General features: G+C 38.1%; 1 protein-coding gene across 2 annotated transcripts in view; it reads right to left on the bottom strand.

Moving 5' to 3' along the window:
* Nucleotides 1-25916, bottom strand: part of ankrd12 (ankyrin repeat domain 12) — a 215646-nt gene that overhangs the window by 52603 nt on the left and 137127 nt on the right. The window contains exons 3-5 of one of the 2 annotated variants that reach the window (XM_039754777.1): nucleotides 17829-17979; nucleotides 10704-10772; nucleotides 10243-10389 (exon numbers count right to left, since the gene is read on the bottom strand). In XM_039754777.1, coding sequence (XP_039610711.1) covers nucleotides 10243-10389; nucleotides 10704-10772; nucleotides 17829-17979 — 367 coding nt within the window. The remainder of the gene's footprint in view (nucleotides 1-10242; nucleotides 10390-10703; nucleotides 10773-17828; nucleotides 17980-25916) is intronic. The other variant, XM_039754778.1, reaches the window with a different exon arrangement.

Raw genomic sequence — 25916 nt, forward strand, 5'->3', positions numbered from 1 at the left:
GGTTTCAGAACCCTGTAATAAGTATATGTCACGGTGCCTTGTAGAAAAATATTTTATAAATCCACTTTTCTTTCTACTCACATGTACAGCTAACACAATGCCAGATTTAGCACACAGGAGTTCACCATATAAGAACTGCTAAGCAAGCATTAGAAGACAAGACAGGGACAACTATGCAATGGGCATTACTGTGTGCCAAAGTCAGCATAAAACTGTATCCCCTGTGCCTTGTTTGGGACCTGCACATGAAGAAAGAGTATAAAGGCTTGGAACATTGCCTGGCACACTTTTGAAGCCGCTGGATGGATGGGAGATAACATCATCCGATCCGAAAAATCCTTCCAATGCAGCAATGAAAACGGCAGACTCTATACATTGGGCTCCCACTCCCGAACTGGGTTTTTCTCATTGCTTCCTCGTCTGTTATTCAGCGTAAACTGTCATTAAAGAAAGCAAAGTTATTTCTCCCATGTAATTCATAACAGCTGTATCACTAAGGGAGGGGTATCGCCTTTTATATTATATCTATATAGTTTCAGGTTATGTAACATGCCGCAATTACAAAAGAACTTACTCCAACAAGGGAGCTAGCACTCCCTGCTGGATACAAACCCTTCCTCATTTTGCATGCTCTTGATGGTAAACACAATGAGAAGGTTTAACACTAGAATTACCACAGCCTACGAAAAAACTCGTAGATCCGTCCCAACTTAAATTGCTTCTTAAATCCCTTCACAACTCTCCGCCAGTGTCCTTTGTCCTCTAAATGTGCCCATAAACTCAGGCTGCAAGCAGCAAGCTATTCCATCCCCCCACCGACTTAGAACATGCACAAACTTCTCCCAGCTCGTGCCTAGATTGATTTTCTGGGAGTGAAGTAGAGTTTAAGAGTGGAAATAATAGATCGTTGTTTGGAACACATGCATTTCATGTCTGTTCCGTTTCTACAGTAATCTGTGTAAACACATTGTTAAAACAGAAACGATTTTTATATTCAAGTAGTAGATGACAAAATGTAGGCATAAATTATATAATGTATGAATACAGAAGTCCAAATATCAAAGAAAAACTTTCACAAAAGGTACAAATCTAACTCAACAATTGCACTTTTATTCAAAAATATAACTGCAGAAACAAGCCGCCGCCTTAACATGCGACATTTACACTCATTTATTATGGCTGCCTCCGTGGCACAATAGAATCAGCTGCCGACTGGGAATCAAAAGGTCGAGAGTTCGATCCTGCACCACTCCGTTTTGAGAACTGCTCTTAGTCTTACTATTTTAGAATAAAAACATACATTTGATTTCAGTCTGTAACAGCCGGTGTAATTTATGATACAGTGGAACCTCGGTTCACGAACGTCCCGGTTCACGTACAACTCGGTTCACGACCAAAAAGATCGCCAAACTTTTGCCTCGGTTCACAACCACACACTCGGTATACGAACAAGCCAGGTTCCCTTGCCTGCCTGCAAGCTGAGCTGAAAGAGAGAGAGAAAGAGAGAGAGAGAGAAAGGCGAGCGAGCACGTGCCTGCTAGGGTGGGGGAGGAGGAGATTGCTTCACGTGTTTGCTGAACTAGCCAGTTTCCCTTGCTCCTCAGTTGAGAGAGAGAGAGAAAGAGAGAAAGGGCGAGCGAGCACGTGCCTGCTGGGAAGGTGGAGGAGGAGATTGCTGCACGTGTTTGCCTGCCTATCTGTAGTGCAAGGAAAACATCCCCCTCCCCCCACAGGCAGCCTGAGAGAGAAAGAGAGCGGCCATGCTTTTTCATTTAAGCAAAGCCGCTCCTTGTTCATTGTTTTCAATAAGACGTGCACTCTCTTTGTGCTCTACAGTATTTCGTGTGCTTTTGCAGTTAATGGCTTCTAAGCAAGTGGAGAGTGGTCAGAAGAAAGTTTTGAAGAAAATTGAAATCGAAGGAAAGAAAGAAATTACAAAAGGTGGAAAAACTGTTTACCAGTTTACTCATTTACCAATCGGAGAACCCTCGTGCTTTCAAGCAGCATAATGTAAACAAAGCCAGACTGCCAGTAATGTGGAGGGTCACAAGAACGTTCTTTTTGGAATGGCTGCATGAGGCTTTCACTCCCACCAGCTAAACAGCTAAAAGCACCAGAAACCCAAGAAATCACAAGAGAGAAAACACCTGAAGGAAAACACTTCATGCCAGAACTCATTTCATGCAAGGTTAGTTTTCTTGGTGGTTTTTGTATTACGGATTTTTCAAAAGTAATTTTTTTAGTTCATAATGCGATTTGTTGCAATGTTATTTTTCTCTTTTTTCAAATGTTCGCTTTTTTCCTTGTGCTTAAAACTCATGAAATGTTTACAGATGGAGTTTTTCATAGCGCGATTAGGTGCGATGTTACATTTCTCTTTTTTCAAATGTTCGCTTTTTTCCTTGTCCTTAAAACTCATTAAAAATTGTTTACATGGAGGACTTCATCGTGTCATTTGTTGCAATGTTACTTTTTTGGTTGCTTGCGAGTTGGTTTTTAAATGAAGTTCGGATTTGTGCGATGTTTTTTTCTGCTGTGCTTAAAAGTCATTTTAAAAACATTGTTTACAGCGATCAGGCTTTAGGTTTAATAGCGTGATCTCTTGCAATCTCACTTTTTTGTTTGCTTGTGAGTTGGTTTTTGCAAGCGCTTCGGAATTTTTTTTCTGCTGTGCTTAAAAGTCATTTTAAAAAATGCTGCGCGAGCACGTGCTACAGAGAGATTAGAGAGCCGGGCAGCTGATAGGGAAGGGATTGGGGGGAGGGATAGGTGTGTGTGTGTGTGTTTGTGCGCTCGCGCTACACAGAGAGAGAGCGCGTGAGCGAGCCAGCTCCTGTAGCTGATCAGGGAGCCTGGGTGTTTTGTGTCAGTGTTATTCAATGTTTTTACATTAGTTTACTATTACACTGTGGATTCTATGGTGTAATTAACTATATTTGTGCTTAATCTTTACATATTTTTACATATTTACATACAGTTTGTACGGTCTGGAACGGATTAATTGTATTTACATACAATCCTATGGGGGAAACTGCTTCGGTTCACGACCAACTCGGTTTACGACCAAAGTTCTGGAACGAATTATGGTCGTGAACCGAGGTTCCACTGTACTTGTAAAGGTTAGCTTTGTTTGTTTTTTTTTTTTTAAAACTGTTTTATTATCTCAGCTGCGTTCACGAGCCCAAACACACCCCACCCCCGAATATGACACTGCTGTTTTCACATAGACGCGCTATAACAGAGGTAAACTCAGCTCCCTTCTACATCGGAACAAGAATGCACATACCATTGCTTGCATACTAAAGTGTCAGCAGGCACTTTTCGTGGCATTACACACATTTTTGAGCATGCCCTCTGCACACTACTTGTGACTTTAGGCTTTATAAGTTTTTCACTTAACTCCCAGAAAATCAATCAAGGCATGAGCTGGGAGAAGTTTGTGCACGTTCTAAGTCGGTGGGGGGATGGAACAGCCGGCTACTTGCAGCCTGATTTTATCAGCACATTTAGATGACAAAAGACGCTGGTGGAGAGCTGTGAACGATTTTAAGAAGTGACTTAAGGTGGGACGGATTTACGAGTTTTTTCGCAGGCTCTGGTAATTCTAGTGTTAAATACAGCAAGTGTATTGGCACTGGTGCCTTTTGTAATGAAGGCATGGAAGCAACAGCATCATTATTACCAGGTAGCAAGTGATAGCAATAATACTGTGAATACAAGTAATAAGTAATGTTTACCGACATATATAGCGCTTGTTGATGTTAAAGTAGCAAGAGCTCACTAACAACTATAACCATTGATGGCTGGGCTTGCCAGCTGAGCTGCTTTGTCTGCATACTGGTAGGTTGATGCTGCACAAAGCAATTAGTCGATATCTCTTTTACTACATATAAAATAAAATGAGTGTTTTAAATATGTTATGTCTCAGACTGAAGTGTTTGTGGCCTTACATTATTCTCTCTGTCTTTACATCTACTGGAACTGTGACGGGGTCAAATTTCTCTGACTAGAGCTGTCCATGAGCGCTTTCATGTTATTTAAATACTCAATTTTCTTTTGTAGAGTAATATGAATCTATACTTAATTTGACTACTTAATTCACTAAACTCTGCATTCTAACTAATTAATAAAAAGGCAAAGGTGTTGCGTTTCACTCAGCGATTTAAGGAAAGTATATCATGTGCAGTGTTTAGTTTTTATGCAATAGTCTGTTTTGTTCCCATAATAAATAATCTTACAAAAAAATTAGCCTTGCTGTGAAAAATTTGTATGTGCAGCCCATTCTTGCACTGGGCATATTGTGACTGATGGCAAAAGCCTTCTGTAGCGGATTAATATTTTTGAGCAAGGGTATCATATTCCACCTAGAGCCATCTTTGCCCAGCTAGCTATACTCTATAAACTCACAATCACAAGTGAATTTGGACTGCTCTAACAATCCACCAGCACTGTTGCATCTAAACCCTATTGTGGCAAATTGCTTGCATACTGAATTGACTTTAGCTGCAGGTGGAAGTCCCACTTTACTTATGATGCCAAGCAGAATTGTGTTGTGGTGCAAAGAAAGTCTATTAGTGGGCAAAAGCGCTGTGAAGAAGCTGTCTGTTGATACAGTCCTGCCTTTGTCCAGTCTGATAGCAGTCACGAGACATCATACATATCTTTGATTGCCGGTACAACAAACAGTTCTGAGCAGGCCTCAGCCACAGTACTGCTCCTATGAAAAGATTGTAGATAAATGCCATCCATTCAGAGAGGGAGAGGCAAGTTTGTTGCACCACGTGAATGTTACTGAGACAATAAAACTGAATAATAAAAAAAACAAAGCGCTAACTTTTACAAATACAGTGGAACCTCAGTTTGCGAGCATAATTCGTTCCGGAAACGTGCTGGTAGTCCAAAGCACTCGTATATCAAAGTGAATTTCCCCATAAGAAATAATGGAAACTCAGATGATTCGTTCCACAACCCAAAACTATTCATATAAAAGTGATTAATACAAAATATAAAGTAAAAATACATAAAACAAATTAACCTGCACTTTACCTTTAAAAAGAATCATGGCTGGTGTGAGTGACTTTCTAAACTCATGTGGGATTCCACCCAACGGGACAACACGTGGAAAAGTGTCCCAAAGTAATCGCAGTCTCCCAGCGCTGTAGCAGTTCGCCGTATAAGCACATCCAAAAAGAACACAGACATGCTATAAGCGCCTGCCGTCTATAGGTGATACAAGGAACATTATAAAGATCCCGCTACAATAAATAACAGCGCTGTTGCTGTTTCAAGCTGAATAAAGCTGGTGTTAAAGTACTGAGACTCAGCTTCGTGTTTTGGGGCGCAAGATGGGGACTTGCATTTACAGCACACACGTGCGCGAGCGCACACACACACACACACAGTCACAATGCTGTAGTAAACAGTATACGCTTGTACGGATGTTGACTATATGAGTGACGATTGCCCTCAAGAGAAGAGGAAGAGAGAGAGAGAGAGAGAGAGAGAGAGAGAGAGAGAGAGACGCGCGCTCGAGCAAAATAAGGAGAGAGAGACGAGGAGAGAGAGAAGAACCATCAGCTCAGTTGTGATCACATGATGCTCAGCAGACAAAGTGTACCCATACTACTCGTATTGCAAGACATCGCTCGTTTATCAAGTCCAAATTTATTACAAAATTTAGCTTGTCTTGCAAAACACTCGTAAACCAAGTTACTTGTAAACTGAGTAATGTTGAGTGAATGTTTTTTTTCCTTTGGTTATATTCTTAAATAAAAGCACATGTTTTATTGATATTTGGACTAAAGTCTTCACACATTATACACTTCACGTCATTATTAGTAGAAATTGGACAGTTTCTACTTTAGGTATGTGTTCAGCATTTTCTGCATTTCTCGCATTTCCTTTCACCCTACACTTACCCAGATCTTTGTAGACATGGAACGCACATGAAATACATGTATTCCAAATAACGATGTACTGTATTCTTTAACCTATGCAACTCCAGATCTCACACGCAGATAAGGAGCCTTGGTTTGAACTGGGAGAACTTTTTGCCTGAGCTGAGCTCCGTCAAGGTGAAGGATGGGACAGCAGACTGCTTGTGCTGATCAATGCATTTACAAAACAAAAGACGCTGATGGAGAGGTGCGAAGAGATTTAACACTAGAATTACCAGATCCTACGAAATAAACCTGTAAATCCAGCCCACCTTAAATCCTTTCTCACCTCTCCGTCACCATCTTTTGTCCTGTAAATGTGTCGATAAGCAGCAAGCAACCTGGTATCCCATCCCCTGGCCACAGTTCAATTCGCAAAGAAGTTTCTCAGTGCTCAGTGTTTATCTTCAAGTGCAGTGCTGGAGCTTTATAGGGTAAAAAAGTACATCATTTGGAACACATACAATTCATGTGTGCTCCGTGTCAACAAAAATCTATGTAAAAAGTCATTAACACAAACGTTTTTCATGTTTTAGTAATAATTGACAAAATGTAGACATGTGAAGCCTGAAATACAAATATCAAATAAACACTTTCACAAAAGCTACAGGTATAACAAAACAAGTGCACTTTTCTTCAAGAATTTAACCCAAGAAAAAAGAAAGCAGGTTACGGTAGGTGGTTGATATGACAGGCTACGTGTCAATAGGTTGCAGCTTCGCTATCAGCAGCTTTCCAAATGTACCATTTTGAGTAGTGAGCTACTCGTATGTTTTTATTGTAGGATATTAACAATAAATTTGATTTGCGTCTGTAAATTTATAATACTTGTCAAAGTGTCCAACCCCCCGGATCCAACGCCGTTTTCAGATAAAACATGTTTTGTTATACCCCTCTCTTAATTTAAAAACCGTGTCAGATCTTGTGCGCGAACATGACTGGGACTTGGAAAACTATGGACATGGATGAGAGTGCTGTGCGTGACTGAGAATGACTGTGGACGTGAATTTTTTTTATTCAGTTTTGTTCTTTCACTCACGTTCACGCTCCCACACCACCTCCCTGCCCCCCCAAACCCCTGATCTGACGCTGTTTTCAGATAAAGACGTGGTATAACAAACAAACTCCAGAAGATGCAGAGGACAGAATAGTAGAGAGAGGTCGGTTCCGTGCCATATAAAGTCATCACATTCAAATATTAACAGTTCCCACACACCCAAGGACCGTCCTTCCTACAGTTACGATGTGTACTTGTTGCAGTGTACAAATCTCTTTCTGTTGTGGTTCCTATTACGCTGAACGTGCATCTGACACTGATCTCTTTCCTGGGGTGAAACGGAGGTCTTAGAACTGAAGCGGATGATGATTCCACATTAGAGAATTTCCAGTTCATTGTCTCAAAACCACTACGGACATCCACAATTAATCCCAGTGAAGTACACATCTTTATCTGAAAACAGTGTCAGATTGGGGGTTTGTTTGGCAGGGAGGTGTTGTGGGAGCGTAAACATGAGTGAGAGAATAAAACTGGAAAAAAAAAAGCTAACTTTGACAAGTATAAATTTACAGACACAAATCAAATGTGTGTTTTTACTGTAGGTTATTAACAATAAGAGCAGCTCAGTACTCAAAATGGTACATATGGGAAGCAGCTGATAGCGAAACCGCAACCTTTTGATCGGAAGGCAGCAGTTCTTAGCATTGCACCACCACATAAGCTGTCGTATCAACCGCCTACCGTAACCTGGTTTCTTTTTTCTTCGATTAAATTCTTGAATAAAAGTGCACTTGTTTTGTTATACTTGTAGCTTCTGTGAGAGTGTTTATTTGATATTTGTATTTCAATCTTCACGCATTATACATTTCATGTCTACATTTTATCAATTATTACTAAAACATGAAAAACGTTTCTGTGTTAATGACGTTTTTAGATAGATTGTTGCTGACACGGAACACACATGAAATATATGTATTCCAAATGACGATGTACTTTTTTACCCTATAAAGCTCCAGCACTTCACTCGAAGATAAACACTGAGAAACTTCTTTGCGAATTGAACTGCGGTGGTGGGCAGGGGGATGGGATACCAGGTTGCTTGCTGCTTATTGACACATTTACAGGACAAAAGATTCTGATGGAGAGGTGAGAAAGAATTTAAGGTGGGCCAGATTTACGAGTTTTCTTGTAGGCTCTGATAATTCTAGTGTTAAGGCGGCCCGGGATTAAGAGTTTTTTTTGTAGGCTTCAGGAATACTGTTAAAGAGGAACAGATAGACTTAAAAATACAGAGATGCTCATTTTAATGTCAAAAAGCCTACTACTACTACTGCTGCTTAGTAGACAATAGGTTATGTTAGTTTAGGTGATAAATTAGGTTGTTTTACTTGCAAACTTGTTAAGCTAGGCATATCCAAAATTAATGTTTCTACTCCTCATCTACTCTAAATGTTGGGTTCTGTGCCAATAATGCAACATGAAAGCAAAATAAGTGAAAACCCTCATCTAAGATAGGATATTATCTGCTAAACCCATACAATATCAACAGCAGTTGTGCTACTAATTGGCTAAGCAACATAGGAAACTTCCACATCTTATAAAAAGCTTTTGTATAAGGCAAAGTACTACCAGGCAAAGCAACAACTTACCATCTGATAGACTAAGAACAACCGTTCATGGCAAAAGTTGTGTGTTCCAACATCAGCACAAACTTCACTGTATCTACAAGAGTCTTACTAGAACATGTCTACCACAATGTAATTTGGAACAGTTTCTCCACTCCACTGCTCTACTTTTTGATCAACAGGCATACTCTAAGCAGATTTTAAACAATTCTCAATAATGTGACATCCGTTCTAAACGGAAGACAATGAAGCCTGCTGCACCTGTGCAGGATTTTGACATCTCTTATATTTACATAATGTTTGCCAAAGTACTGCTATGATTTTTTCCTGCTTAGATGAGGTGGTTTTTGTTTTTGCTCCTACCACTTTTACTGTTACTATAGTAATGAAGAGTAAAAACACAAATGTAAACATACATGCAAGACCCAGAATCATTAAGTTAAATTCATATATTTATTTAAATTGTATTTCATTGGCAAATTTGACAGTCTTAATAAGGAAACAATCAAAGTACTGTATTTTATAAACTGCAGTAATAATGGTGTTAATAAACTGTTTATGAAGAGAACAAACAATGCTCTCATAGTATAACATTTAAGCAACTTCTTATACTCAACTGTTTAATTGAAATAAAGAGGTTACAAACTATTCGTTTACCTAAGATGTCACACTAAAGACAGAGGTGCAGACAGCACAGGTGAGCCCTAGATTTTCTCTTGCACCCAAAGGAAAAAAATAAGATACAAACCAAAACCCCCTGCACATCTGAAAGAACCAAGAAGAATCTTAGAGAAACAAAAACAAGCAAGATCCATGCATGTTACATCTGTCTAGATTTTTATGTTTAGATACAATAAATTATTCCACATTATGTGTACATACTATTGTCTTTTTTTTAAACAAATCAATCTAAAAACACAACTAAGTTGGGTGCATGTGCTGATTACAGCACGTTGCTACAACCACCACACAATGAACTACCTGGATTGGGATATGAGTGGAGACATGCTAACAGGTGAAACCTCAGCACTAGAATGCAAAATAAAAGTATAAAGAGCTTTCCCAAATACCTATTATTTAAGTGACGTCTGTAATTATGTAACCAAAACATACATTCAACCTTCTCCCAAGAGCTCATTTGTTCTGTTTTGATATATTCAGTTAAAAAAAACAAAAACTACAGCAACAGCTCTGTGATGTCACACTGGCCTTGCAAAGTATCACGGAGCATTGTGAAGTGACATTATGTCTATGATGGCTGCTTGACAAAATTCCAATAAAATATTCAGAAAAACAAGATCAATGGTGAACACAGTACATTCGCTACAAAAACTGCCTTGGTGAGCTGGTTATGACTAATACCTATTAAAATTTTACTGCAACCTTTAATCTCCCACCCTCATAACCTTGGACCCTCCTAACGAATGTAGCAGGTATAGTAAGGCATTTTACAGGAAGTACTGATTCGCTGAATATTTAAAACAATATACTCAAATATCTGTACAACAGAATTTACTACAAAAACCAAATACACAAAATTTGATTGACTGACATAAAAGTGTATACTTAAAAAAAAAAAAAAAAATGTTTCTATTAAGTTATATTCTGACACATTTAAATATTGTAATAATGATGAAAATAGAAACTAAGGGCAAGTACAGAAGAAAATTTTGGTTGGTATGACCTGGACTGTTATCCCGTGCAGTCATTTGCATGAGAAGTGCCATCTGCTTGCGTTCTGATAGTGGATAACCAAAAAGAATGTTAACAGGTGTTGATTTTTTGCCTCCAGCTTCCTTCTTAACTTTCTTCTTTTCTGGTCCATCTTTTTCTGAAAAAAGTACATTTTTAAATATAATTGTTTAATTTATACAAGAAAAGCTGCAAACTTTCAAATCCTCATAATTCTACACCCTCTAACATTACAAAATACTGCAAAGTGTTTGCAAATACAATTTAAAGATCAGTTCATGAAAAATGGAATACAAAAACAGAATACTTAATCCCTCTCATTCTCCAAAATAGTGTATAATGCTACTCTTTCAATAGACAATCTAAAATTGAACAATAATGGTTTTCTCAGAGGGAAAGGATTGCAAAGGTACAACAGAACTGATTAACTTTTGACTTAGTAAGTAGTTTTACCTGAATAAGTCCTGCAAGGAGGGATTAATCTTTCTCCCCATGTTTCATTTGTGTGTCCTGGATCTGAATCTACAGTGCAAGCACAAAGATTGGAAAAGGACGATAGCAGGGAAGAATATGCACCCCATGCAAGGCATCAGGAGAAATAATCCTAGGCAGTTTGACAGCACAAGCTAAACTATGACAGAAAATATTTTCCAAACAGATGAAAGTCAAGGAGGAAAGGCGCAGATGTAAAGGACATTCACATCACAAAACACAATTATATACCTTAAATGCAAATCCTACAACATCTCTTCAAGAAAAAAGACAAATAATGTTGGAATTTAGAGAGACAAACTAATAAAGTAATTAGTATTGTTCTCATCTCCAGGTCAAATTTTCTGTACAGAATCTGAACTTTGTCACAGTATGTGTACTATTACTTATTGGTAGTAAATTTTCATCCCCTATGCCAATGGTAGTCATAATGGTAAATGCAAGTTGGCCCAATATATACAGTAGTTACCATAATAGACTGGTGCCACATTTGAAGTGTTCTCCTTCTTACTGTCCAGTGCTGCTGGGACAGACAAAACCTTATGCTTCAGAAGATAGATGAAAGGAAAATGTAGATCATAATTTAGAACAAATCAACCAGGTGCAGCAAATACTGGATTACTTCATTCAATATTAATTAATTCAGCATTTCTGAAATCTGTTCTGTACGAATGGAATAAGTATTACTTTGAAGGAGGAAGTACTTTTTTGAAGAAAGTTTTACTACTACTTGAAATCTATTGTCAATCTATGTTGATAGCTTTCAGAGAAGTAACTTCTTTTCTTTATACAGTACTAAGTTTTTGTGTTTTGTTATGTGCAAGATGGTTACAACAAAGAAATCTGCTACAGAATGTACCATTTTGCTTTCCATGTATTGTTGCAAAAACACTTAGATCAAATTATCTTGATTTTGCATGCCACTGAATGAATCAGTTGTACTGTATAGTTATATAAGCATTAGTATTGCACTGCCAGGTACAATTGTCTCTACACTAATACTGTCTAGGGTACTTTACCAATTCACAGTGTTGACTGCACAGTCTATAAAGAACAGTTTATACAGTATCACATATTCACCCAATTAAACTGGACAACACTAAGAAGTAGGACAACTTACTCTTCTTCCTACAGTTTGTTTTCTACCTTTCATTTGGCATTCTGTAACAAAGTTAGTCATGTTGAGATGTCTTCTGTTCCATTTTATATTAGCAACTAAGAATAATTTCAGCACTTGCTGTATTTTAACTGTTCAGACTGCTGATACAGTATAGTACACAAACAATAGATTTGAGTAAATGTTTACCAGTTTTCCAGCAAAATGTTTACCAGTATCAACAGAGCTGAAATGAAGGCATGGTCATATTTTATATAGACATTTATGCAAACTTTAGGTACCGGAAATGCAGAAAAATTACATGATTAAAAGAAAATGAAGTGTGCACTTGGTTTAGATGGCCTGTTTACAATGTTGTACATTTGTGGGCTATGCAAACTAAGGCAACACCATTTATTGGTTATAAACTGAATTTCCCTTACAATTTAAAATTATTGACCTCAATCACCTGCTTAAATAATCTAAGCAACTTGCACTCTCCCATGACTCTGAAGGGAGTAGTAAAGGCACCGTGGCATCAAATCTTGAAGCAAAGTGACTTCAATCTTTTAAACTGCTATGGAATTTGAAATGGTCACGCTGAAACCAAGTTGTCAATGGTTTTTGATTGTTAGCATATTGCACAGTGCATCTTTTGTTATTCTGACATTCTTTGCATCAACTTACTGCCAAAATGACCCTACATCCATGGCACATCTTGGAACTTGGAATATTGAAAACTCAAACAATCTTGTAATTAATCACGCACTGTATTTTACATACAATGACTGCTGCAGCGACTGTGGAGGGGCAAGATTTTAGCAACTGAATTCCTCAAATATGACATCTACTTGCTACGACTTATTTGTAGACGTAAACCTGACATCGTCTTAAAGCAATAATACAACCGTATCCCTTGCTTCTATAGCAAACATTGATGTAATTCTCACTTCCTTTGAAAAATGTAACTTACAATTGCAAAGCAAGCAATAGTGTTACAATGTACTTATATCAAGTTAGAAAATGTGATTCAATTCAATATTTGTACGTATGTCTTTAAGGTATGCTTTTCTTCTAATTCAAAGAAAATGTGTATGTATTATTTTGTTGTAAAAACATGTTCTTTGCTTTATTTAATTATTTATCATTGCCATCTCTCTAAGAAGGACCATTGCCACCCACTCATCAAAATTTTATAGGAGTAACAAGCAACTGGGTGAAATTGAAATAGCAGTTTGTGACTGGTCAATGATTAATACTAGAATTGCTGAAACCTATGAAAAAAGTCATAATTCTGGGCCATCTTAAATTCTCGTCAGCAGCATCTTCATTTTGCAAATGTGTCAATCAGCAAAGGCAGCCTGCGATCCCATCATCCCCCCCGCCCCAAACGCAGCTGAAGTTCTCTCAGCTCAAGTCTGTTCATCTGTGTGTGAGGTACCTAGAGTTGTATAGGGTAAATACCGTATTTACCAGTGTACCACGCACACATTTTTTCCTGAAAATAAGCATAAGAAAATCAGGTGCGCGTCATACACGAAGAAATGGTGCGTGTCATACACGAGGAATACGGTAGGTTTGTTTTTGAATCAGTTTGGCGTCGTCATTCAACATGGATAGTAAGCGTTTACGCTCGTTCATGGCGGGAGAGAAACTAAAAGTGATTTTGGAAGCAGAGAAGAAAGGAAATCGGGCAGCAGGTAGCAAGTGCGGTGTGTTCCAGAGTCATATGTTCGAGATCGGTCATAGAAGAAAAAACTTTCGTCATGCAACATAAACAGACGGGCATTTCACAGAAAACGTGCCCAGTTCCAACAAGTTGAAGTTGCATTCGGTGATTACATTCAAGGCAGGCGTCAGCTTGGATATGCAATGTTTACGGAAATGATTCAGGTGAAAGCTCGTGATATAGCGAAAGAACGTGGAATACCCATCACTCAGTTCAAAGCAAGCCGCGGATGGGTTACGCGGTTCATGAGAAGGAATGGCTTATCAATAAGACGCCACACGACCATTTTGCAGTGTCTACCAGATGCATATGAAGAAAAGCTGCTAGCTTTCCAAAAATTCGTTATTCAGTTGAGGCAGCAGAAAATGTATTTAAAGGGGCAAATCGGTAATGCTGATCAAATGGTAGTTTATTTTGAGAACCCCTCAAACACTACTGTTAATGCAGTCGGAGACAAGAGTGTCTCGGTACGCACGGGAGGCAGAGAGAGGCAGCGGTGTACTGTATGGGACGTCAGTAGCGGTGGCGAAACTAGCAGCGAATCGGAAGATGATGAATAAACTGGAATATTCTGGTGAGCACAATAATTTTCCATTTGCCGTTACAGTCCTTTACCGATTGTCTCTATACAGTTCTTTATTTTCTCTCATTTCACAGGGCAATTCGTCATTCCCACCTTTCGCAGCATGGTGTGCCAGACACTGAACGTTCTGCAGTACAGGTACTGCTTACAGGTAGTACAATATACTGTATCATGTGCAGAAAGAATTAAACGAGACAATTATTCTCCATTACAGTTATTCACGTTGGTGTCTTACTCCAACTTCACTCGCTTCCTATACAATCACAATGCGTGTCGTACACGGGGCAAAAGATTTTTTCCCTGATTTTGTTTGCAAAAATTAGGGTGTGCGTCTTACATGAGGGCACGTGGTACAGGAATAAATACGGTAATATATTGTTATTTGGAATACATACTATATGGGTAAATGAGGATGACAGGAAATGAAAGGCAAGAAATGTTGAACACATAACTAAAACAGAATTTTTTTCATGTTATAGTAAAAATTAATGCGTGAAGTCCAAATATCAAAGGTATTTATATATATATATATATAAAAAAAAAAAAATTATTCAATGTACATGTTGCTGTCAATATGTAAAAACTGAACCCAAATATCAATTACATGGTTGGTGTAGAGGTAAGAACGGCTGCCTCTAAATCAAGAGGTTGCAGGTTTGATCCCAGGTCGTCCCTGCATTTACCATTATGAGTAGTGAGCTGCTGTTATTACTACTATTATATAATAAAAAACATACATTTGCTTCGAATCTGTAACAGCCGGTATGAAGTTTTGCTACTTGTAAAAGATAGCACTGAAGGGATATAAGCAGACAAACTCTTGTGAATCATGCCTTCTTGATATCTTGTTACTTGATTTTTTTTTTTTTTAATTCAGTTTTATTTTTGAATAAAAGTGCACTTGTTTTGGTATACCTTTGCAAAAGTGTTTATGTTATATTCCAGTAACCATTTGAATATCATCAAACCTGTATCTGCCTCTCTAATGCATGTACACACACATCCATGCATGAAAACGCAATTACTTGAAAACGCTATGTAATTTGAACGTGATTTTTCATTTAAACAATGGAAAAGATTGGTATGGGAAAAAAGCAAACAATCTCTGCGTTATGGTGCATGGTACTGGGAATGTAGCAGACTTCTTTTTGGACGCATACACTGTCAACATGGCACTGCCAGATGTAAACACTAGAGTGGAGAATTACATACGCACTGAAGTGACTTTAGCTGCAGGTGGCAGATCCCATCCCACTTCATGGTGCCAATTATAGCTGTGTTGCAGTGCAGCAGTTTATTAGCCAGCGTAAGCGATGTGAAGAAGTTGTTACGGTTTTGCCTTTGTCCAGAAATGGCTTTATGACCACAGTCTTGGAAAGTCCTCGCATGGGATGACTGGGATCTTTTCCTAAATAGGAGTATTGCACATGCAAATCTGTCATTTTTCACCTGTTCTGCAAGGGTGTCTTTGTGGTCAAAATGCAAATGCCGCCAACAGTGGTCACGGGGCATCGTATCTTTGATTACCGGTACAACAAAATACTTCTGACCAAGCATCAACCACAGCACCAACTGTGGTCATCACTGCTCTTGTGAAAAGAATGGAGATGAACGCCATCAACTCAGAGAGGGAGAGGCAACCGTGTACTGTGTGAACACGGCAGAGAATAAAACTGAAAATTTTTTTTTACAAGTAGCAAAAATTTAAAACAGGTGTTACAGACTCAAATAAAATTTATATATTTTTAGTATATAACAGTAATAGCAGCAGCATGCTACTCAAAACGTAAAATGTGGGGAAGACCTGGGATAGAACCTACAGCCTCTATCTTAACCCACCCATGTAGATGATAAATGGACTTCATTTTTACCCACTGATATCATGTAAATTGAGTAATTTATTTTTCTTTGGTTATATTCTAGAATAAAGGAGCACTTGTTGTTATACCTTTTGTGAAAGTATTTGATATTTGAACTTCAGTCTTCACACATTATATTTCATGTCAATATTTTTTTACTTTTTACTATAACAAGAAAAATAATTCTGTGTTCAATATTACTTGCCACAAATTTCTGTCATTCTACATTTCGTTGGAGACACGGAACACACATAAAATATATGTATTCCAAATGACAATATATTATTTACCCTATACAACTCCAGGCACCTCACGTCCACAAAAAAAGACTTGATCTAGGAGAACTTCAGCTGTGTCGGTGGGGGAATGGGATAGCAGGCTGCTTGTGCTGACTGACACTTTTGCAAAACAAAGACGCTGCTGACGAGGTGCACGGGAATAAGATAAGATGGCCTGGAATTACAACTTTTTTCGTAGGCTTCGTGAATTCCAGTGTTAATAGCATTTTTTCCCTATACAGTATTTCTCCATTTGATGCAGTAAGAGTTGAAAAATATTCTCCCTCTCTCCTTTGTTTTTGAATCAAAACTGGGGCACTGAGTCTCTGTGTCTTTTATAAGAGTAAACATCCTTCTCCCCCATATTTGATCCGTATCCAAATAAGAGGCAAACCCTCAAGCTATAAATCATTAACATTAGTTCTGGAAGTGGCACTCAGCATTTCTGAAAACTGAAAATTTTTATTCCCCTGAATAATAAATGTAGCCAAGATTCAGTTTGGGTGTACAAATGCAATATAAATTTTTTAAGACACTCTACGACAAGTGCAGACAATTGTTTTAAAAAAAATCAATTAAATTTTTTTGTTTATTGTTCTTCACAGAGTACAGGCTCACAGCGCTTGCATGAACTAAAATTCTTCAATACCAAAATACTAAATCATACATTTATATACAAAAACTATGTTAAATACATAGAACAGCAACAATTTCAATCAACATACATTATAAAAAAGTTATTAATACTGTAATCAAGATATGGCCAGTTGAATACACCGGAAACAAAAGTAAAAGCTCTTGGTAAAAACATAGGAATGCCAGGGTTATTTAGAACTAATCATTCACAATTCTGATGACCTGAGAAAAACAGCCGTTTTACAAGTCCTGCAGCATTTCATATTAAACACAATCTCATTGTAATGGAGCATACTTGCCATCAATATATATATGCATCATTCCACCCATTTTCACAAACAGCTTGCCTGGAGTTTGTCTTTATTATATTATTCATCAGTTAGATTCTTATAACAGCACTATGAAAAAGCAAGCTTTTTCAGTAGGGATCTTTCTGAAAAACCCTAAATAAATTTAACAGTAAATGCACTATATTTCATGTCTCAACTGTAAAACATCAAATTCAAGTTTACTTGGACCTGATAACATTGTGTGTATGTCAATATGATGTCCGGGTTGCCTGCAACTTGCACAACCTTCTTGCATCCGGGTCACTGAGTCATACATCAAGATGGACTAGACAAGGAGGACAGCTGTGCCACGATCCTGGCCCTCTTATTTTCATTTTTTTTTTCTTTGCAAAGGCTGTTGAGTGCCTTGTAGATTTTATTTAAGTTGCCTGGTAACTTTCACAGTTCAATCTGGCCATTACAACCAACTAACTAAAATAACCACACCATCACTAGCTTATCAATGTGCTTTCAAGGTTCACTATTTAAAATTTGTAACATTGCAGGAACTTCCCACAAAAAAGAAAGTCATTTAAAGATAGCAATGCACTTAAGTCACAAAATGTCAAGGCTTACCTGTATCAGAGTCCTTGTCTTCATTCCTGGTTGGACTAACAGTAAAAGGAAGTTTACGTTTCATTGAAGATTTTTGTTTCATTTCTTTTCCTAAAAGCTCACTTCTGTCCAACTTTGGTGTCTTACTGAAAGCTGAAACCTTTTCCTTGCCCTAAAATGCATTAGATATACAAATATTTAAACAATGGCAGTAAATACAAGAACTTTTAGTGCAAAAAAAATTAAAAAAGAAATATACATAAGAAAGTGTTTGCTTTTTTTATATAAAAAACACATTTGAAACATGTATTTCACAACAAAATATTCTACTCTCTGTAGAGCAGGGTTACTTAACCCTGGCCCCAAGGGGACATTCTGTGGGTGCTGGTTTTCATACTGATTAATGTATAAATTGAAGCTGCTGTATAACAAAGTGTTGTGGAAATCTGAGTGGTAAAGGAGGTGAAAAAGTAGTCTGATGCATTTTAATTTAATTACATTAATTTTATTGGTGCTACATGATTTTATTATTATTTACACTTGACCAACAAAATCTTAGTATAAAAAGAAAATTTATTTTTCACTTTTTAGTGCAATACTGAATAAAATCGTGTCAATCTATTTTTTGTGTATTTTTTTAACCACCCTAATGCCACACAGTCCTCAGCACATTACAAAAACCTTGACTTGGGTGGGAAGATGATTTGACAGAAATGACATTAGCAACAGAGTGGAATTGAACCTGTGATCTTAAAGTGAAATGTAACATTCATTTATGTTAGTTAGTTTTATTTTATTTTATTTCAGAAAATTCTAACCATGGTGAAATCTTACAGGTGTGAAGTACTGGAAATATGAGTTTGTCTACTGGAACAGTGAACCTTCAATGTTTCTTAGAAAAGCCCAACACTTTATCCACTGAATCAGTATTGCCAAATTGCTGAAAAAGTGTATTGTAAATACATATAAACAAGATAACACTGAAAGGTCTACTTGTCTGTTAAAAAGCCAAAGCAAGTAATACATTAAAATATGCTTGCCTTAAATGAGAACACAGATTTATATGTAGCCACAGGTTAGTTTAAGGCAAAACCTTATTAGGCGCATGTTACAAATCCTCTAATGCGGACAACAGTATCAATTTACATCTTCTTAATAATATTAAAAACTGCAAGATCAGAAGGGTATAGAATAGTCATTGAGGACATTACTTAGACAAATGTTAACTGGGCTAATGGAGCACAAGATCAGGAATTTCTGGATGAAATAAATAACTGGTTTTACAAACAGTATATTACAGCAACAACTGGAGGGGAAGCCTGTCTAGATTTAATATTTCATAATAATCAGAATAGAATTCAGAGGATATAATGACTGAACCACTAGGATCTAGTAACCTTACTATATTACATTCTAATTATTCTGGAAGAAGTGCATATTTAAAAACTAAAATAGTGAAATTTTAATATTAGTGTTTCAAATTTTGAGCAGATACAAAAAAAAGCCTAAAAGCAAACTGGTAGAAACTTTACAATGGCATGCAAAAGTTTTTGCACCCTTGCTTAAAATGTGTGATATTGCAAATAGTGATGAACTTATCACCAAAAGGGATAAAGTTAAAGATGGCACATTTCTTTAATATTTTAAACAAGATTATATTTCCATCATCACAGGTACAAAATACCAAAATAATAAATGGTCCTGAAGCAAACGTTTGGGCACCCAACATGGTCAGTACTTCGTAACACCCCTTTTGGCAAGTATTATAACTTATAAACAATCTTTGTAGGCAGCTAAAAGTCTTTCAAGGCTTACTTGGGGTACTTTCGCCCATTCGTCCTTGCAAAAAGCTTCTAAAACTGCAAGATTCTTGTGCCATCTTACATGCACTGCACTTTACAGATCTATTCACAGTAGTGCTGGGAGGTATGCTGGTTTATACCGAAAACCGTTTTTTTTTTATTTTTGTTATGATATGAATTTTTCTTATACCAAAATACCGGTTTAAATAGCCTAAACAACGCTCGGAATGTGGCTCAGTGGGAAACTGTTTAAGGGGGGGACCCTTTTCACTGTTACAACGCTAAACACGCGGAGTAAATGTGTTAGTGGAAGTATTGAGCGGTGAAAATGGACAGAGAACATTCCGAAACTGAAGCTGTAGCAGATGATAAAGTTGAACATGATGACACAGTAGAACTTTTGCCAAAAAAAGGAGCTGCATCTGTTGTCTGGATTTTGGTTTTAAAAGATCAGATGTGGACCAAACAACTATTTACTGCAAATGCTGTGGAGTTAAAGTTGTCACTGGAGGTGGCAACACAAGCAATTTTTGCACCACCTTAGCCACAAATATGCTTTGGAGTACTGTGTACAACAAAAAAAAAGCAAGCAGTGGATTGAGATAACTAACACCATTACAATCCATATAGCTAATGTGTCAGTGGATAGAGATTGATAACATTAACAGAAAGTGTAGATGGTTTACAAAAAATATTTACTCTTTACTCCTTTTCTAAGACATGTTCAGTGCAATACAACTTTTGACAAGCACCTCTGAATATTTTACCAAGTCTAAATGACTCTTTGGATGGTTAAAAATTTGTTGTTAAAATTATAGTTTAAGTTGTTTGCAAAATTTGTTCAATAAAAAGGTTCTATATTTTGACTGCAACTGTCATGCAATGTGGTTCCTTCTCTTTATTAGTGCCACCCCTTTGAAAACCATCACTTTATGGGGCCATGCAAACCTGTATTAATACTTGTATATTGTACAAAAAAAAATGTTAATGTGCACACAATACTCATGACAGTGAAATAGGTTATTCTTAGCCAGTCTACTGCAGTAATTGCAGTGGAAAATGTGGTTAACATCCACTCATGCATGGGGAAAAAAATACTGTTGAATACTGTGAAACTGGTATAATTTTGAAAAATAATGTGATATAGAATTTTGGTCACACCGCCCAGACCTAAATCAAATACGTTCAGGTCAGGGGATTGTGAGAGCAATGGCAAAACTGTCATTTTGCCCCTCTTGAGGTATTCCACTGTAGATTTTAAGGTGTGTTTCGAAAGATATTGTTAAAAAGAGAATGGATCCTACAACAATTTTTCTTTTTTTTTTTTAACAGATGATGTAATGTTTGCTTCCAGAATTTGCTGGTACAGTGGAACCTCGGTTCACGAACGTCCCGGTTCACGACCAAAAAGATCACCAAACTTTTGCCTCGGTTCACAACCACACACTTGGTATACGAACAAGCCAGTTTCCCTTGCCTGTCTGAGCTGAGCTGAAAGAGAGAGAGAGAAAGAGAGGGAGAGAGAGCAAGAGCGAGCGAGCACGTGCCTGCTAGGGAGGGGGAGGAGGAGATTGCTGCACGTGTTTGCCTGCCTATCTGTAGGCTGTAGTGCAAGCGAAACCATCCCCCTCCCCCCACAGGCAGCCTGAGAGAGAAAGAGAGCTGCCATGCTTTTTCATTTAAGCAAAGCCGCTCCTTGTTCATTGTTTTCAATAAGACGTGCACTCTCTTTGTGCTCTACAGTATTTCGTGTGCTTTTGCAGTTAACTATGGCTTCTAAGCAAGTGGAGAGTGGTCAGAAAAATGTTTTGAAGAAAATTGAAATCGAAGTAAAGAAAGAAATTACAAAAGGTGGAAAAACTGTTTACCAGTTTACTCATTTACCAATCGGAGAACCCTCGTGCTTTCAAGCAGCATAATGTAAACAAAGCCAGACTGCCAGTAATGTGGAGGGTCACAAGAACTTTCTTTTTGGAATGGCTGCATGAGGCTTTCACTCCCACCAGCTAAACAGCTAAAAGCACCAGAAACCCAAGAAATCACAAGAGAGAAAACACCTGAAGGAAAACACTTTATGCCAGAACTCGTTTCATGCAAGGTTAGTTTTCTTGGTGGTTTTTGTATTACGGATTTTTCAAAAGTACATTTTTTAGTTCATAATGCGATTTGTTGTTATTTTTCTCTTTTTTCAAATGTTCGCTTTTTTCCTTGTGCTTAAAACTCATGAAAGGTTTACAGATGGAGTTTTTCATAGCGCGATTAGGTGCAATGTTACATTTCTCTTTTTCAAATGTTCGCTTTTTCCTTGTGCTTAAAACTCATTAAAAATTGTTTACATGGAGGACTTTATCGTGTGATTTGTTGCAATGTTACTTTTTTGGTTGCTTGTGAGTTGGTTTTTAAATGAAGTTCGGATTTGTGCGATGTTTTTTTTTCTGCTGTGCTTAAAACTCATTTTAAAAACATTGTTTACAGCGATCAGGCTTTAGGTTTAATAGCGTGATCTCCTGCAATCTTACTTTTTTGTTTGCTTGTGAGTTGGTTTTTGCAAGCGCTTCGGATTTTTTTTCTGCTGTGCTTAAAAGTCATTTTTAAAAAAATGCTGCGCGAGCACGTGCTACAGAGAGATTAGAGAGCGCGGGCAGCTGACAGGATAGGTGTGTGTGTGTGTGTTTGTGCGCTCGCGCTACACAGAGAAAGAGCGCGTGAGCCAGCCTGCTCCTGTAGCTGATCAGGGAGCCTGGGTGTTTTGTGTCAGTGTTATTCAATGTTTTTACATTAGTTTACTATTACACTGTGGATTCTATGGTGTAATAAACTATATTTGTGCTTAATCTTTACATATTTTTACATATTTACATACAGTTTGTACGGTCTGGAACGGATTAATTGTATTTACATACAATCCTATGGGGGGGGAAACTGCTTCGGTTCACGACCAAAGTTCTGGAACGAATTATGGTCGTGAACCGAGGTTCCACTGTATTTGAATCCCTTTTCCCCTGTACCAATGACACTTTCTCTGTGTCACTAGCTGTAACACAAGCCGGAAGTATGATCAATCCACCTCCATGTTTAACAGTTGGAGAGATGTTCTTTTCCTGGAATTTGGCAGCCTTTTTTCACCCCCAAACATACTTTTTGGCCACAGTGTGCAAAGGTAACATTTTGAATTAATCAGTCCACAGTACTTGTTTCCAAAATACAGCAGGCTCATTTAGACATTAATTTGCAACCTTCAGGCACTGAATTGTGTAGCCAGGGCACAAGAAAGATTTTCTTCTGCTGACCATACCATGAAGGTTATATTTGCTCAGCTTTCGCTGCCTAGTAGAACACTGCACCACCAGAACAGAGTCTGCTAAATCTACCTGAAGGCCTTCTGCATTCAAATGGACATATTTGCCAAACAATCCAATGAACACTTCTTTTAGAAAGTTTTCTTGGTCATTCAAACCACAACTTCACCTCCACTGTTCCTGTTAACTGCCACTTCTTAATAACATTACGAACTAAGGAAAAAGCAACCTGAAACCGCTTTGCTATCTTTTTGTAGCCTACTCCTGCTTTGTGAGCATCAATTACTTTAATTTTTCAGTGTGCTAGGCAGCTGCTTAGAGAAGCCCATGGCTGCCAACTGTTGGGAAAAAGTTTGAGTCGTCATGTAATTTGTACATCTTTGCAATCTGCATCACTTGGGGTTTCCTAACAATGACTGTGACCACGCCATAGACTTTATGAGCGAATTATGGACCGAGACCTTGGTAAAAGTTATCTGGAAGCTCAGAGATCTTGGGGTGCCCAACCTTTTGATTGGTGCTGCTTTTCTGTTATCACTGTACAATTGCAAAAAACAAAAACTATACACTAACCTTTGTGGCGGCCGGCTGGGGGTGGTACCCAGCCGGGACGCCCAGGAGGACCGGAGGAGGGCTCGTGCCTCTTCCAGACCACGAGGGGGCGACTGCCCTGGTTGCACTGGGGACTACGGGTGCAGAGCTTGGAAGCTCAACCCTGAAGGGGCCTGTGGTCACCACCAGGGGGCGCCCCGGTGCCTGAAGAGCCCTGGACCTCAGCACTTCAGCCACACAGGGGTGTCGGGAAGCAGCTGGAGCCCATCCGGGCTGGTATAAAAGGGGCCGCCTCCCTCCAGTCGGAGTCAAGAGTCGGGTGGAAGCAGACGGGAGTCTGTAGAGATAGGAGTGGAGGTGGCCAGAAGACAGGCACTGGACTGTGAGGCCTGGACTTTGGGGAATCGGTGCTGAAGGCACTGGGTTTGTGCACGGACTTATAAACCTGTAAATATTGTATATAATAAATGTGTGTGCTGGGTGACAAACCATTGTCCATCTGTCTGTGTCCGGGCCACGTTCCACACCTTGCTTAAAATGCTGAAAAGAAATGCGTCATCTTTAACTTTATGCCTCTTGGTGATCAGTTAATCATCTGCTCACTTACTATTGACGTAACTATTCACAGGCATTTAAGCAAGGGTGCCCAAACTTTTGCATGCCACTGAAAGTATTAAGACAATTGAGGAAATTGAGGGAGGGTTAAAAATGTTTTGTATATGACACTAGTCAAGATTATTACAAAATTTAGAAGCAGCAGGAGTCCTTTTCCTTCAAATATTAAATTAACTTTACCATTTGCCTCTGCTCTGGCCTCCCCTTGTTTCTCTTCCATTACTCTTTTGCCCTGCATATTCATGGTCTCTCCTAGTGACATGTCAATACTGCTTTAACCGGCTTTCCTACATCTCTCTCCTACTTTTTATACATTCCATTGTCGCATTTCACATTCTGTAATTCTTTGTAACGCAAAATAACCATCTTAACATTCTCATTTCTGCCACATTCAACATCTTCTCCTGTGCTCCCTTTATTACCAATGTCTCAATCAGCACCAGGCATTAAAAACCTTACCTGTAATCTTCATTTGAATTCTTTAAATCACACTATACTTCCAATATCTTCATTCAGTTGTTCCATCCACATTGCACTCTGCAGGTTATCTCGGAATCAAAATCCCCTTCTTGGGCTACCACTGACCCTAGATATGAAAACTTATCCACTCTTTTCAACAGTTCTGTCTGTAGGCTAACTTCAAAATTAAACCTCAGATAGTCTGTCTTCTTCCTATTTTATCTTCAGTTATCTACATTCCAAAACCTTGCTGCATTCTTCCTGCTTCCACTCCACTTCCTCCTTTCTGGTGCTAAACAACACTCATCCAACACTAACTTTTAAAAGTTTATGGTTGCTGAAACTGAAAACATTGCTGCCACTTTAACAGTCAGTATTTAGATGTATTAAGAGACTACGCCATTATAAGTTACCTTAATAATAAAATCATAACAAAAAGTTTAAAATAGTATCGTTTGGGTAGTAAAGGCCTTAGTTTATTCTACCAGCTACTTTATAGCATTTCAATCTTAATTGTTACAATATAGAAAGCCTGAAACACAAGTTGAAAAAAAGTAGCCATATCAAACACATACATGAGTTAAAATCTCATATGCATATGAAAATGTCTCATTTGCTCAAGATAGTTTTTTTGCATGTGCAGGTAATTGCGACATGTTTATGAATTACCTCAAACATACACGATAAAATGACATTAAAAAAAAAACAGCCAAGTACAATAACAGGTATGTTGTATGTATGACTTTGCAAGGATCAGGGTAGCTTGTTACATCATCATTTCTGTCCTAATTGACCCATAAGGGGGGTGTTCATACCTGTGAGAGTGGTCTAGCTGATGTCTGTGTGATGTCCCAAACGTTATCTTCAAAACATTAAATATATACAATACCATAGTCTGGGCAGGGTGTTAGTGTGGTGCGAGATGCTTGTAGATAATGAATAATTATTTGCACTACTCATGTACTGTGAAAAGCGTCTACACAATGGTTTGGAAACGATAGTACATAGGCATTTTAGCTCAGGATGCAAGAGTTTATTTTGTTGTCTAACAAACCACTGCATGGGTTTGGTAATGTTATTACAATGCCTCAAAGGTGATTTATTCCAAGTTCACTTAAAACTCATGTCGTCGTATTGGTGTGAAAGTCTAAAATTAGATCTACCTCATCATTAAATGTCTACCAAAAAGAATACAGAACTTACTAATTACTTTTATCCACTCAGATGCAGTGTTCCTTAGTTGTTCTGTTTGTAACATGTTCTGAACAAAAGATGCAACTTGGTATGCCCTCAGGATAAAATAAGCACCACCATGATGCCACTTTACTTGAAACAGCAGGAACACTTTCCAGCAGAATCTTGAGGCAAAAAATAGCTTGTCT

The sequence above is a fragment of the Polypterus senegalus genome, chromosome 5, assembly GCF_016835505.1.
Source record: "Polypterus senegalus isolate Bchr_013 chromosome 5, ASM1683550v1, whole genome shotgun sequence".
NCBI classification, from domain to species: Eukaryota; Metazoa; Chordata; class Cladistia; order Polypteriformes; family Polypteridae; genus Polypterus; species Polypterus senegalus.